Below are 15287 nucleotides of genomic sequence, written 5' to 3'. Positions count from 1 at the left end.
TTGAGCTGAGGCCAGGCCTTGAAGGTTTGTGGAGGGTTTCTTTTATTCCTGTCCATGCTATATCTATGCTAGCTTTCTTAAGTTCAAAGTCTTTAGCAGTAGATAGCAAGAGGGAAAAGAGAATCTGACCTTCAGAGCTGGTTAGGCCTATCTCTTCAGGTTAAGGCCTCTAAAGACCCTCCTTACAGTTCAAACCACTCCCCTTAAATCCTTTAGTTCGATGATATGATCTTAGGAATCCAGGTAGAGCAAACAGTTGGGGAAAATCCAGGAATAAGGGTGGTTTCTATTCTGTGAGGCAGAGAGAGCTCCTTCAAGTCGAGGGCCAGGAAAGAATCACTGTCACTCTCCCAGTCACCCATCCCCATTCCAACTGCCTTTGCTGTCCATCAATCTTCACTCAAACATTTCAAACTCTTTCTGTGAAATATTTTCCCCACACTTGCAGACCTGTGACTTTGTAAAAAAAAAAAAACAGTTCTCTTTCTGGGCCTCGGTTTCTTTCTCTGTAAAATCAGGGAGATTGGACAAGATGCTCTCTAAAATCTTTTCTAACTGTGAAAGTTTATGGCTCTGCTTAGGCAATGAAGATTCCAGGGTTCTTAAATTAGAAGAAAAAAATCTCAGCACATTCTATCCTATTTATATTGCTGTAATTCATTTTAATGTTGCCTAAGTCCAGAAAACTATTTAGAAAGCTGTCTTTCTATATGATTTGCTTTTGACAAACAAATTCCCCACATCTCCATTGAAGTGGCACCTCAAATTCCACTGGTATCTCAGGCTGCAGATGGTCAGGCTTCCCTAAGGATATTGCTTTTTTTTCTTTTTTCAATAAATGGTTTTCAGTTCTGAGAAGTCCATCTCTCTTTGCATTGGGCTTCTTGGTAACTGAGGGATCAGCTGAGAAGAAGTCAAGCTATCATGCATTTGTTTTAGACAGGAGAATACAACCGGCTACAGGAATCAGAGAGCAATACCTGGTGTGTCAACCTGGCATCTAGGGAGGGCACCCGACTTGGTGAACTCCCTTCTAACAGCAGCAACCCGTGTAAGTAATTATGCCAGTTCAGCTTCCTAGAGCAGGGCTATGTCATCCAGGGGCTGAATTTAATTTCCTTCTATGTTAGCAAAACAGGGAAGGAAATCAATAGAATCCAAGAATTTTTGTGCCTTAGGTAAGTTCCTCATGTTATCCACCAAAGGCTTTGAATCTTCAGTAGAATAAATATTTATTAAAAATTATACCCCATATCATGGTAAAGAAAAAGTTTAGATTAAACACTGTCTCTAGCCCTTATAGTTTCCCTAGAAGAGATAAGAAACTGACCCAGATCACTTTAATAACAAAACAATGTGATAAGTACATTAATTACAAAACAAAATGCTTTGTAAGACCTGAGGGGGAACAGGAGTTACTGAATGGGTGTTTGGAGAAAGTTGCATTTGAGTTTGACTTTAGAGATGGAGAGAAATTCAACAAAGGAAAAAAAGACTTCCTTGGTTTAGAGAAAGAACAGTCTTGACAAGCACATGGTATTGGAACATATCAGACTCATCACAAAATATATGTCCCTCTGTCATAACAGTTTTCTGACTGGTAATTTAATAATCTGCAGCTCAGAATAATAGTACCAGGCTCACATACATTCCATGTTCTAAAATTTTATGTTTTGAAGCTCCCTTCCAGCTCTAACATTCTATGATTCTCTCATTCTAGGACTGCAATTGATGCCTCACTTTATTTGAAATGAGTTGACATCTTACCAATTCCAAATCCCAAACACTAGAATGGGGAGGAAAAGCAAGATGAGGGGAATGATTGGGATTTTACTGGACAACTAATCTACAAGAGGAATGAAAAAAATGGAGAGAGAGAGAGAGAGAGCGAGCAGAGAGGGAGCAAAATTAGGGAACCAAATCTAAAGAAAGGAAGCCTATTATACTTTTGATCTATTCAAATCATGTATGAGAGTCAGCAGAAAATTATTTCCTTCTTCCCTCTCACCCTTCAGCCCTCCTTCCTTCTTTCTTTCCTTCTTTTCTTTTTCCTTTCCTCCCTCCTTCCTTTTCTCCTTGCTTCCTTCCATCTTTCTTTCCTTCCTCTCCTTATTCTTTGCTCTCTTTGCTTCCTTCCTTCCTCCCTCCCTCCCTCCCTCCTTCCTTCATCAATCCCTTCCTCCCTCTCTCCCTCCCTTCCTCTCTCCTTCCTTCCTTCCCTCCTTCCCTCCTTCCTTCCTTCCTTCCTTCCTTCCTTCCTTCCTTCCTTCCTTCCTTCCTTCCTTCCTTCCTTCCTTCCTTCCTTCCTTCCTTCCTTCCCTCCTTCTTTCCTTCCTTCCTTCCTTCCTTCCTTCCTTCCTTCCTTCCTTCCTTCCTTCCTTCCTTCCTTCCTTCCTTCCTTCCTTCCTTCCTCACTCCCTTCCTTCAAGTCTATCATTCCACCTACTGCATAACACTGCTTCTTCAAACATAGAAGTAATTGATTTATGTCTAAGTCCTCTAATAGATCTTATCATTAAATGGCGCTTTGGATTGAAGGGTATATATACCAGTGTCAAGAACAGATCCTACCTCCAAGTGAGCCTGGTCAAGTCACATTGACTATATGCCTCAGGCAGATACCTACAAATTATCTGTGAAATCATAGATAGTTGAAATTTGTCTTGGTGGAGGGAGTTCTCAGACTGGGAGTTTCCTACACTTGGGACTTCATAGATCTTTCCTTTGGGTATTTAGCTATCTTAAAGAGTTGCTAGTCTGATTTTAAAAAAAGCATATGTATTACATATATACATAATACACACACACATATATACACCAATATATCAGAACCATAAAATAGAAAATTTTAAACAGATATAATATAGAATGTTACACTAGAAATCATGTCCAAACTTATTCAGTCTCATATCATTCCCCTTTATGAAATCAGTCTACTAGTCCTTTGCCAAATATTTCCTAAGTGACAGCCTTTGTGACAGGCACTCTGCAAGGTGCAACAGATACAAACAGAAATAAAGCAATCCTTCCCTCAGACTTAGCTCCTGCCAAATAAGAAAAGCTTCTCCCTGATAAAAATCTGGACATGCCTGCCTCCTTTACTGCCTCTGATTTATGTCCAGAATACACTCTTTACCTGTTCTCAGCCGGTGAATTCCTCTCCAATCTTTAGAACTCAATTCAAATGCTACCCCTTCAAGGAAGTTTTCTTGGAATTTCTCCTCTCCAGGCAGTAATTACTTTACCTTTTGATATGTTATATATATAAAATTTGGTGTTGCATAAGTTCATTAGGAGACATGGAACAGTTTTCACAGTGACTTCTTTGAGGAAGTCTTCTGTTCTTTTTTATGCTATTCTATGTTTTTTATAATATTTAATTTTATTATTTTTATGTATATTAGTTCTTGTATTATTTACTTAACTTTTCAAGTGTATTATTAGTCCTATCTCCCCTGTTAGATTATAAGCTACTTGAAGGCAGCCTTCATGTTTTATGCTTCTTTGAATATTTGCTGCATGAATGAATGATGAAGTAAAAGTTATTACCTCTCCCTCTAAGACTTTCTAAGTGACAATGGGTTGTCTTTTTGCCTCGAGGCCCTAGCACTTGTAACACATTAATGGAAAAAGCCAACTTGAGGGAAGTTGGCAGTGGATATATCCCTACTTGTGAAGGAAGGGACGGACGTTTCTCGCCAGTGCAGTGTGACCTGGATCAGGAGAGCTGCTGGTGTGTGCTTGCAAATGGCGAGGAGGTGCCAGGAACACGAGTCCATGGAGGCAGACCCTCATGTGAAAGTAAGCCATGATCACAATCAACCTGATGAGGGGTGTGAGCCAGGGCTGAGCCTATGGAGGCAAAGCCTAGAACAGATCACTCTTTGCTTTTCCCTGGGCTCCAATAATGTTGAAGTAAGATGGATGTAAGATGATGGATGGATGTGTGGATGGATTCTTTCAATAATTATTTTTATAATTTTTTAAAACCCTTACCTTTTGTCTTAGATTGATCAGTTTTAAGGCAGAAGAGCTTTAAGGGCTAGGCAATTGGGATTAAATGACTTGCCTAGGAACACATAGCTAGGAAGTGTCAGAGATAAAATTTGAACCCAGGACTCTAGGTCTGATGCTCTATTCCACCATGCTACCTCAATAATTGTGCATTAAGTACTTGCTATATACAATGCTTTATGCTTTAAAATGAACAATAAGGATAGATATTCAAGGAAAGTCGATCTTATACAAGAATCATGATGAGCTGGTGTGTAGGGATAAAGGACATTGAGGATTACAATGCTAGTAGAAGATTTAGAGATATTTTACATATATAAATACATATGTGTATGCATATATGTAAATATATGTATTTATAATATGTATTACATGCATGTGTATGTATGCGAGATTCTAATCTTTGTTAGTACAAGCTGGCCAAGCTATCTCTCTCTACCTACATGGCCATCTCTCTGAGTCATTGCCTAGGTACTGCCAATATATAATAAGAGAATGTCTTAAGTAGAGGACCTGGAGCAGTCCCCTCAATTCACTGTAGTCTGGGGAGACCTCTGGTTGGGTTTAGTTAAAACTTGACTGTTGGGCTGGAAAGAAACGAAATTGCATATCCAGGACAGGAAGAAAATAGAGTGTTCTCCATTAATTATTCCTATACAGGTTAATTTACCATCAATGCCAAAGGAGATACAATTTCTAAACCTTCCTCCCTGATCAAAGAGACACATCCGAAGTCCAAAAAGTACCAAATCTGATATGCTGAGGGATCCTGTCCCTTAAGTCATACAGGGTCAGAGAGAAGATGGAAAGGGGAATGACTAGCAAATCAGTGGAAGGAGTTGCCATTTAGGGAACAGAATTCAGAAAGTCCAGTTCCTCTTTCTCTCTTTTCTTTTCTTCTCTGACCCAAATGGGTGACATTGGGTGAATCACATCCACATATGTAAACTGAATGGTGAAGGTCATTTCTAAGATATCTTTTGGTTCTAAAATTGTATCTTAAAGGGTCTTTGAGAGCTGATATTCTTGGTTCTAAGGTCCATTCTATTTCTACCATCTTCTAATGACTCTTGGGTTTAGGACCCTTCTGTGAGTTGTCTACAGTAGAGAGGTAACATGGTAGTTCAAGAGTTTGACTTCAAAACCAAGAAAATCTGGGTTCAAATTTTGCCATGGAAACATATTATCAATCCCCTAGCCTTTTGGTTATCTTAGTAGTGTAAAAATAAAAGAGCAGACTGTAAAAATAATGGGCAATTAATTGATTATTGATTATAAACTGATTAGATACTCTGTTTGCTGTGCTTACAAAGTATCTTCAATTTGCATCAGTGAAGTGAAGCTCATAAGTGAATTTCTCTGCAGGGCCAGACACAAGGATGCTAAAGAGACTCTTATTATAAAAAATAAAATATTTATTGAAATATAAGGATAAAAGAATTTCTAACTCTAAAGGATTATAACCCAACTAAAACTCCCTGGTTCTGCAAGGAAACACTTGTCATTTTTTCACAGGCTACACTGATCCTTCCTGATCTTACTGACCCAAATTTTTACTATTCTAAATAAACTAACACTATTACCTTTATAATTCTTAACTTTGCCTCCAAGTTATAAAAATAACAAAGGCTAGCTGGCTGAGTCTCCACAAGAACCAAGTTAGGACTCGGAGAGAGAGTAACTCCTCACTACCTCTCAGAGAGTAACTCTCAACTCCCTCAGAGTAACAGTCACACCCAGAGAGAATAACTGCCACAGAAAAAAAACATTAAACTGTCAACATTTGAAACTGACACTGTCTCAGTTCTTCTTGAAACTCCAATTCTTTCTCAAGCCAGCTTCTCTACTTCTTATCTCTAAACTAATATAACAAAACCCAATTTCTAATATCATCCTTATAATTTCCCCCTTCAAGCATATGGGAGAGAAAAAATCTCTCCCATATGCTTGCTATTCTATGTAATTTTAAAGCTATACCTAATCTTATTATTATATTTCCCAAAAAATAGTCTTAATCTTTTTCTTATCTTAATTCTTATTGCTACACCTTATCTATGCTATCAAGGAAAATTTCAATGAAAACATACAGTCCATGTCTAAGTCTTCACAATTTGCAGGGAAGAAAGCAAGGTTCATCTGTACCATGCTACTATCTGGGTTCTAACATTTTAGGTTCTGCAGGCTCTTCTAGTGCTTAAATTCTGTGTTGTTACCCTTCTTTGACAGTTTTACAGAACTTGATGGGGACTATTATGATGTGCAGGACTTCTGGGAGTGTATCAGGAAAACAGTGGTAAGGGGGAGGGGTTGGAGCAGGAAGGTTTCTTGAGGGAAATATGTAAAAATTTGCCAAAAAAAAAAATAGAGAGAGAAAGAAAGATTTGTCCTCATTCTCCTGCAACAAAAGGGGCTTCCCTGGATTGCTCTGTTATTTCCAAACCTCTGATTCATGAAGATGCCAGGATAAATAGTAACCAGGAGATCTGCCTGGATTCCCAGAATTTCAGGGGCCATTTCTTCTCACCACTAACTGTATAAGATTCCCCGCTACATCAGGAAAAGTGACCCTCCCCCAGCCTTTGCTTGAAGACCACCAGGCAGAGAAAATTCATGTTCCCTCACAAGAGGGCCCATTTCACTTGTGGATTTTTCTAAATGTTAAATGGGGCCTAAAGTTGCCTTATTTATTTTTTTAAATTTATTCTTTTGTATTTTCAGCAATAACAATAGTAGTCCCTGCTCTGAGGATACAGGAGGCACTTAATAAATTAGTTGCTTTCCTTCTTAGTACAGGTTAACAGCTTGTTCATATTTTTGGCTGCCACATTATGCATCATGACCCATTTGAGACTGTAGTGAACTTGTCAAGACCCATCAGTTTTACCTTTGAAACATCTCTTGAATATGTCCCCTTCTCTCCTCTGACACTGTCACCAACCATCCTGGTTCAGTCCCTCATCACCTCATGCCTTCATTATTGCAATAGTCAGCTGGTGGGTCAGCCTGCCTCAAGGCTCTCTGTGCTCCAATCCATCCTCCATTCAGATGACAAAGAAAATTTCATAATGGATATATCAGATCATGTTTCTCCTCCAATACTCAGTAAACTCCAGTGGCTCCCTATTCCCCTTAAGTATCAATACAAATCCTCTGATGGGCTTTTGAAAACCTTTCTCACTGGTTTCCTATCTATCATTTTTCTAGTATTCTGATATCTTACTCTCTGCCACATACCCTTTGATCCAAGTGATATGGGTCTCCTTGGGGTTCCTCAAAACAATACTTGCTTATTGTCCTTCATGTCGGGGGTTCTCTCCTCTCCTCCATTCCTAAGGCTTAGTACAGATCTTCCAAATGAAGCCTTTCTGTTTCCCTTTAATACTAGTCCTGAAATTATCTCCAATTTATCTTGTCTTTGTCTTATTTGTGCATAGTTCTTTCTTGTCTTCCATTTCATTCTATGCTCCTTGAGGGAAGGAATTGAGTAGTTTTTGTTTTTTTGTTTTGTTTTGTTTCATGTTTGCTTTCTTTATATCCCTGGAGCAGCATCTGGCACACAGTAGTACTAAGTAAATGTTGACTTGATTTGACTAAAACCCCTTGATGGTTTTTTTTTAAACCTTCCCTTCCATCTTAGAATCAAAACTGGGTATTGGTTCTAGGGCAGAAGAGCTGTAAGGGCTAGGCAATAGGGGTTAAGTGACTTGCCCAGGATTACACAGCTAGGAAGTATCTGAGGCCACATTTGAACCCAGGATCTTCCATCTTTGGACCTGGGTCTCAGTCCATTAAGCCACTATTATTATTTAATTATCATTAGATGGTGAAAGTGTCTCCTATCCTGCTTTCTCCTATTTTATTAATAAGAGCTACTTTAGGTATAAGACTACAGAAAGAGTCTTGAGCTGAAATTCAGGAGGTTTGGTTCTTTATTTACTAGCCTCTTGTTTGAAATTCTCATCCTAGCTTTGTGCCTAGAGAACAGTGTCTAGGTCATAGTCACGGTTTAATAAAGGTTTATTGACTTTTGGACTAAGCAAGTCACTTAAACTCTGTACCTAAGCTCCCTTACATCTAAAATGAAGGTATTGGACCAGATGATCTTGCACATCCCATCTGGCTCTTAAACTCTCTGATCCTTCCCCAGAGATGCGGTGAGAGTAGAAGATCTTTGTAAAATACAAAGTAATGTGCCCATGGAAGGGATTATTATTCCTGGGCATGGGGTAGAAATTCTCTCTTATTTGACCTGACATTCCGGTCCTTGTCCTAATGTCTCATGCATCCTGAGCAGGCAACTAGGAAACAGGAAAAGCCATTCACAAACTGTGGAATGTATCACAATAAAGAACTAGGACAGGTCTGAGGTTCAGTGTTAGTGGAACAGTTGCCAAGTGTCCACGTCACTCTGTTCTGCACATTGGATACAATGAGGGTTTTCACGAGAACAGTCTCCACAGATGTTTTCTGCATAAGACTCATAGCTTAGTAGTGCTGGGAAGAGCTTTTATAATCCTCCCTCATTTTATAGATGGAGAAACTGAGGCTCTGAAAAGCTTGCCCCAAACCACAGCAAAGTTAGGCAGGCTCCTAAGTCTCAGTTCAATGTCCTTGCCTTTCCTCTGAGCCTCCTTTATGATGCCATTTTAACATTTGAGGAATAAATTAACCTTACAATTGTATTAAAGCCATATGACAGCCAGTTTTAGGAACAGAGGGTGTTTATACTGGAGAAGAGAACTCTTTAGAGGAGGAGAGGGTGGTTATTATTGCTGTGTTCAATTATGTGGAGAGCTATGAGGTGTTAGATTGGTTCTCTGACTCCAGAACACTGAAGTAGAAACAGAGGGTGGAAGAAATAGAGACATGTTTGAGTTGGTTAAAAAACCGTAAGGGCTAACTAACGAGGTAGAGTGTTTTCAATCATGAGAAGTCTTTCAGTGGACGTCATCAGGAATTTCATGCTTCCCTCCTCATCTCTGTCTTATAAAATCCTGACTTTAAAAAAGACTCTAATATCACCTACTATGTGAGGTGTCTCCTGATGATGCCCCATGTAAATGCACTCTCCTTTAATCTTGGAATTAGATTTGGTATTTCCCATTTCTTCATATGTATATTTGGTGACGTCCCCTAGTAGAACATAAATTCACTGAGGGCAGGGGATGATTAATTTTTATTTTTGTATCTTTTGTGCTTTGAAAATGACATTAATCAATGGTTATCACTCTGAATGGTTGAACTGAATGTTGATGAGGGGTATAGCATAGCATAGCATGTCAGAATTAAAAGTGGTTTACGAGTCATCCAGGCCAATGTCTCATCACAGGTTGGGTTGGCTGTCCTCTGATGCTCCTTTTACTTCTGAGATTCTGTGATTCTTTGAGCCTACTTCCTGGAATGATTTATGAATGCAGGAAAGCAGAAAAGAATTCGATAGGGCTGGTGAAACAGGCTGAAGGACACACTTACTTGACAATATGTGAATATGGATGGAATTATGAGTGCTGGCAGCAAAAGTGTCAACATCTTATGCAATATTTGTAAAAATCATGAGGCAAATCCCTTGACAGCTAATTGAAAACATTCATTATTCTGTTTCCAAAAAAGAGAATCTAGGGAAAACAGCCTTATAAAATCTTTCTCTTTCTTTCTCTCCCTCTCCCTTTCATTCTCTCCTTCCCTCTCCCTCTCTCCTCCCTCTTTTTCTCTTTCTTCTCCCTTTCTTTCCCTCTCCCTCCCACCCTTTCCCTTCCCCCACACTACTCACATTAAACCCATTTCGTCCTCTCAATAAACCTGTAAGTTAGGGAGGGCATGTATTATTAATTCTATTTTTATAGAAATGACTTGCCCAAGGTCACAGTCAATGAGTGGCTGAGCTAGGATTTAAACCCATGTAAGGATAATTTAGGGTTGTGACCTAATTTAAATTTAATTTTTGGTCACCAGGGGATATTCCATATAAAATACTCCATTCAGTTTGGAAATATATGGTGGTTTAATCAATATATAGGAAAGAAATCAAGGAGAAGAGAGGGAAAAGGTATAGGATTTCTCCTGCTGGGCCTGTGCCAGGAGAGTTCAAAGTCCTTGGCCACAAGGTCCTTGAAAATTAGAGGCTTTCTCTAAGAGGATAGTGTTTGGAAGCATCCTAAACACCAAGAGATCTAGGCTTCCTCCAGTATGGTATCAGGGAAAACTCACCACTAAACCCAGACAATAGCTGCCACCACTGCCAAGATGCCGACATGATCAGCAAGCTGCCACCAGCCACCTCTCTGCCGTCAAAGAGGCTGGAGAGAGGAAGAGACGCAAAATATATAGATGGTTTTACATTACTTTCCTGTGTCTCACATAGGCTTGACTTAGGACAGCCCAAGGGTCTGTCAGTTGTTTCTGATTTGTCATTTGTTAGCACATGTCTGTCATAGGCCATCCTCCTAAATACTTAATCCTTAAGTATGGGTGTAGACATTCCTGATTTTTGTTAGACTAAGTAGGGTGGAGTAATCTAAAGTTCACACCCAGAAACAGTGAAGTCTAGCTTTTTTTAATTCCATCTTATCCCCAGTGGCTTGAGAAGGTTCACACAGTTCTAAAGGCCTTGCTCTATATTCCTCATAGGTATCCTGTTGAAGTAGAAGGAACAGATGACTGGGGAGAGAAGGGGGTCAAGAAACTTGGGTTCAAGTTCCAAATATTCTGCTGAATAAATGCATAATCTTGGGCAAGTCCTATCAAATTTAACAAACATTTGTGAAGTACTTCTAATTAAATGTGAAGAGAACTTTGGGAGGTGTTGGGAAGAGATTCAAAGGACAAGTCAACCCTGCCCTCTTGAAGCATAAACTCTATTTATAAAATGCATCCTATGATAATACCAAAAAATGTCACAAAGTTTGAGGGAAGATTGTTAGAGGAAAAAATATCTGAAGCTTCAGGAAGGAGATGGTTTATGAGCTAATGTTTACAGGATGGGAAGAACTTTTGTGAGCCAAAGTGTGGAGAGGGAGTTTTAAAATGAAAAAGAATGAGCAATGGTTTATAGATATGAAAGCATGAAAGGGACTATGAATGGTTTAGTAGGCATGTGGTATAGCTGTGTATGGATTCATGTTATATTAATGTGAGGTAAAGGAGGGAAGACAGGTAGGTGGCATGTTGTGAAAGGCCTTGAAGGAGTTTGGATTGGGGTGGGGTAGACTTTAGAGAATTCTCAAAGGGTTTTGTGCAAAGCCTTTCCAGCTCGATGTGTTTCCATCTGTTGAGGCAGCTTTATAGAGCACATCTGTTTCCAATGGATTTCATATACATTGTTTTATTTATCTAGACTAATTTTTGAGGTGAAAAAAAACTTCAGGGGTCATTTGCCTTAACCCTATCATTTTATGGGGTTGGCTAGATGGTTAATCCAAGGGAAAAGAAGGCTAAAATTCTCCAGAGACCTCTTTCACTATAGTCTCCTTTGTTCCTTGGTAAAACATAAGACTATTAGGTATTCATTGAAACTAGGGTACAATGAATTGCTTTTTCTTCAGCAAAGAAGAATTCAGGAGCCTACAAATGAGCCCTAAAAGTGATCTTTGATCTTTCCCCAATTATTCTCCACTCAATTCCTACTCTAAAACTTCATGATGATTCAGTGGTAATGCTGGGTTCTCTGAGGTTCTACTATATGGCAGGGTAGCACAAGGTCTAGACGAGGCCATCAAACTGGTATGACTTTGTGCATGGGCCTTTAGCCATGGATTTTATGATGGTCATCTGGGGACAAGTTAGACTGAGTTCAGTGAGGCTCCTCACTAGGCTGGTTACAGAGGGATTAATATTTTGGCCACAGAAGCCCTTGAAAACAAGGTGGCTCAATAGATAGAAAGTTGGGCCTAGAGATGGGAGGTCCTGGGTTCAAATATGACCTTGGGTACTTCCTAGCTGTGTGAACCTGGGCAAGTTACTTATCCTCCACTGCCTATCCCTTACTGCTCTTCTCCCTTGGAACCAATACACAGTACTGATTCTATGACACAGAATGCAAGAGCTATAGGAAAGAAAAGAAAACTGTTTACCAAGTGATAAAAAGGTATAATATGCATTTCTGAAGGAAATGCCTATAACAGATGAAATCAGAGATCCTTTAAGTTCTTAGACATGATCTGAGAGAATGTCCTCTCTTTGATGCTTCCTAGACATGTGATCTTAAATCAGTCAGTTTTCTGAGTTATCATTTTCTCATCTGTAGAAGGATGGGGATGAACTAGATTTCTTCTGATATCTTTTCCAGTTCCAAGTCACAGTCTCATTGGATAAGAGGAAAAATCAATCTGATGCAATGAATAGGTCTTGAACAATTGCTGTATTCTATGCTTCATCCTGCTTTGCTCTCAGAGATAAGAGAGGTCCTTCCTGCTATGATGTAGTTTCTAGTGTGGCGAGGAGATAAGACACCCTGTTGAAGTTTCTGGGTTTACATTTTCCTGAGCTCCATTCAAGTAACTTAAATTACATGAACAAATCTATGATCTTAGCTATTATCTAAGGTTGAAAGACCTTTCAGAGGAACTAGAGATCTCTTCTGTATAGAGCAGTGCTTCTTCATCTTTTTTTGTGCCATGAATCCATTTTGAAGTCTGGCGAAACTATGAACCCTTCTTTAAAATAGCGTTTGCTGCCTATATTCATCAATGAGGGAGAGGCTTTATTTCTGTTAAAGATTGACTTTTACTACTCATCCATGACCACTGGGTTTCTTGGAGGTTTGTTGATAAGATTCCCTGATATGGAGAGATCAAGAGGTATTCATAGAGGAGATGGCCTTTAATCTGTGCCCATAAGGGTAGCTAGGCTTTCTAGTTGCTTTAATGAGAATAAAATAATTTCAGGTATTGGGAGAAAAGGATTACTGAAGGGAGGTAGGCAGCACCAAAGACTTATTTGTCCACTTGGTATGTGATAGATGTGACAATATTTATAAAATGATTTAATAGCCATAATAAGCAGCATGAAGTAGTGGATGGAGTAAGGAAGGGCAGTTTGCATCCTGTCTCTGACAATATATGTGTGACCATTGACAAGTCCCATAACCTCTGAGAGCTGTGAGAATTTATTTTCATATACTGTATTCATTCCTACATATTAGGGAAAATACCTATGTATTTCTGTGTCTGGGATCTGGGTCAGAGATACCATCCAGTCTGCTGCTTTTTGCATTTTCTTTGTCCTTGGGAATTCCAAGGAATGACTTCCTTTTTAACAGAATTTTGTTAATAAGTGAAGGGGAGAAGAGTTATTTTCCTCTATATGCGGCATGTCCATCTGTGAGGATAGGGAGGGGTGAATAGGTTGATGGACCACTTCTTAATTAGCTTTTACCAATTATAGAAACTCAAGGGATGGACTTAATCATAAATAAAATAATTTATTTATTAAGCTGCTTGACCCAGTTTGGGTTGTCCCTTTATCACAAGAGAGCCACAGAGACTTATAACATCATTTTACTGGTTATGTTGCTGGCCTGATCAATAAACCTGAAATAACCCATACATTTATATTCTTAACCCCAAAATCATTCTCTTGGGGTAATTTTCATCATAGTAGAGCCGTGGGCAAATATTTAGTTGTTAGTGTTGTTCAGTTGTGTCTGACGCTTCTTGACCCCATTTAGGATTTTCTTGGCAAAGATTGTGAAGTGGTTTGTCATTTCCTTCTCTAGCTCATTTCCAGTTGCAGATGAAGAAACTGAGGCAAACAGGGTTAAGTGACCTGTCTGAGGTCACAAAGCTAATAAATATCTGAGGCTGGATTTGAACTGAGGTCTTCCTGACTGTAGGACCAGCACGCTATCCACCTAGTTGCTTTGGCATCCCTGTGTAGATTTAAGTTAGAAGCAGTTGCTGAAATGTATCAGTTCACACTTGGAAACTCTTTTATATCTATGAAATGATGACTCTGGATCTCTATCTGCACTTGTCTCCCCTTCTCCTCACCCCAATAAGTTATCATGAAACCTAAGGGAGCAGGAATACCCATAATGATTATTGATTTATCAGTTTCCATAATTCCCCCTAGGGTAACTAAATGCTGTGTAAAAGGTCTTGTGCTAGTCATTGGAAGGGGAGGAAAGGTGAGCTGAGGAATACAGCGATGACATGATCATTATACTCAAGGAGTTCACAATCTAATGGGAAAGAAGAGAGGAGGGCAAATGCACAAATACCTATGATATAACAGAAGAGAAGTGAGGAGAGCTTAGAGTCTTCTTTGCTGAAGAGTATCACTTGCTTATGGCCACAGACTTGTGTTAAACCGAATAACTAAGCAAATTTCTTTCCTGGGTTAATTTCTGGGTCTACATTTTCCAGAGCTCTACTCAAGCTACTTAGATTACTTAGAAGAATCTATGATCTCAGCTAGATGGCACAGAGGGTAAAAGTCCTGGACTCAGAGTTAGAAGACCTAAATTCAAATCATAAATCAATAGTTACTAGATCTGTGACTAGACAAATAACTTCACTTCTGTCTGCCTACTTCCTCCCCTGTAAAATGGGGATAATAATGCATCTATTTCCCAGGATTATTGTGAGGATAAAATCAGATAATATTTGTAAAGCAAATCTTAAAGTGCAATACAAAAGCTTGTTAAATTATGATCCATTACACCATGCTATCCAGTATAAAGCCATAGATATTATCATCATCCTTTTTTAGTTAGGAAAATTACTCAGATAGATCAACTGACTTAACTATTGTCACACAGTAAGGATTTGAGGCAGAATTTGGGCACAGGACTTTTCTATTCTTTTTAAACCCTTACCTTCCATCTTGGCCAATATCATATTTCAGTTCCAAGGCAGAAATGTGGTAAGGGCTAGGCAATGGGAGTTAAGTGTCTCTGGTTCTATTTGAACCCAGGACCTCCTGCCTCCAGACCTGGCTCTCTGACACAGGTCTCTCTGATTCTAAATCCTGAGTTCTCCTTCCTCATGTCTCTTGAGGGACTTCTATATTATCCCTCCTGTATGAGTCATTGTTTGCCACATATTATATCCTTTGAGTGTACCCTGTATGCGTTTGTTTTGGGGGTCAGCAACAAATGAAATTCTTTCATGGTTATGGTGTTCTATGATTCTTAGCCCTATACCATCACTGGGAGAATATTTAATTTAAAGAGATGGGCTTTTGAGTCAGCTAGCAGCTTGGAATCACTGAAACACCATTTTCCAAATATGATCCAGCCCTTCATCCTCTCTCTCTTTCCTCCTCCTTCTCCTCAG

At 39.2% G+C, this 15287-nt stretch overlaps 1 protein-coding gene across 1 annotated transcript in view; it reads left to right on the top strand.

Annotated features, from left to right (window-relative positions):
- Positions 1-15287, top strand: part of TG (thyroglobulin) — a 384892-nt gene that overhangs the window by 41446 nt on the left and 328159 nt on the right. Inside the window, exons 15-16 of the mRNA XM_056821020.1 lie at positions 940-1051; positions 3601-3801. Of these exons, the coding sequence (XP_056676998.1) occupies positions 940-1051; positions 3601-3801 (313 nt within the window). The remainder of the gene's footprint in view (positions 1-939; positions 1052-3600; positions 3802-15287) is intronic.

The sequence above is a fragment of the Monodelphis domestica genome, chromosome 3 (assembly GCF_027887165.1).
Source record: "Monodelphis domestica isolate mMonDom1 chromosome 3, mMonDom1.pri, whole genome shotgun sequence".
In the NCBI taxonomy this organism is placed as follows: Eukaryota; Metazoa; Chordata; class Mammalia; order Didelphimorphia; family Didelphidae; genus Monodelphis; species Monodelphis domestica.
The sequence above is the reverse complement of the archived record's forward strand: the minus strand, read 5'-3'. Positions and strand labels throughout refer to the sequence as shown.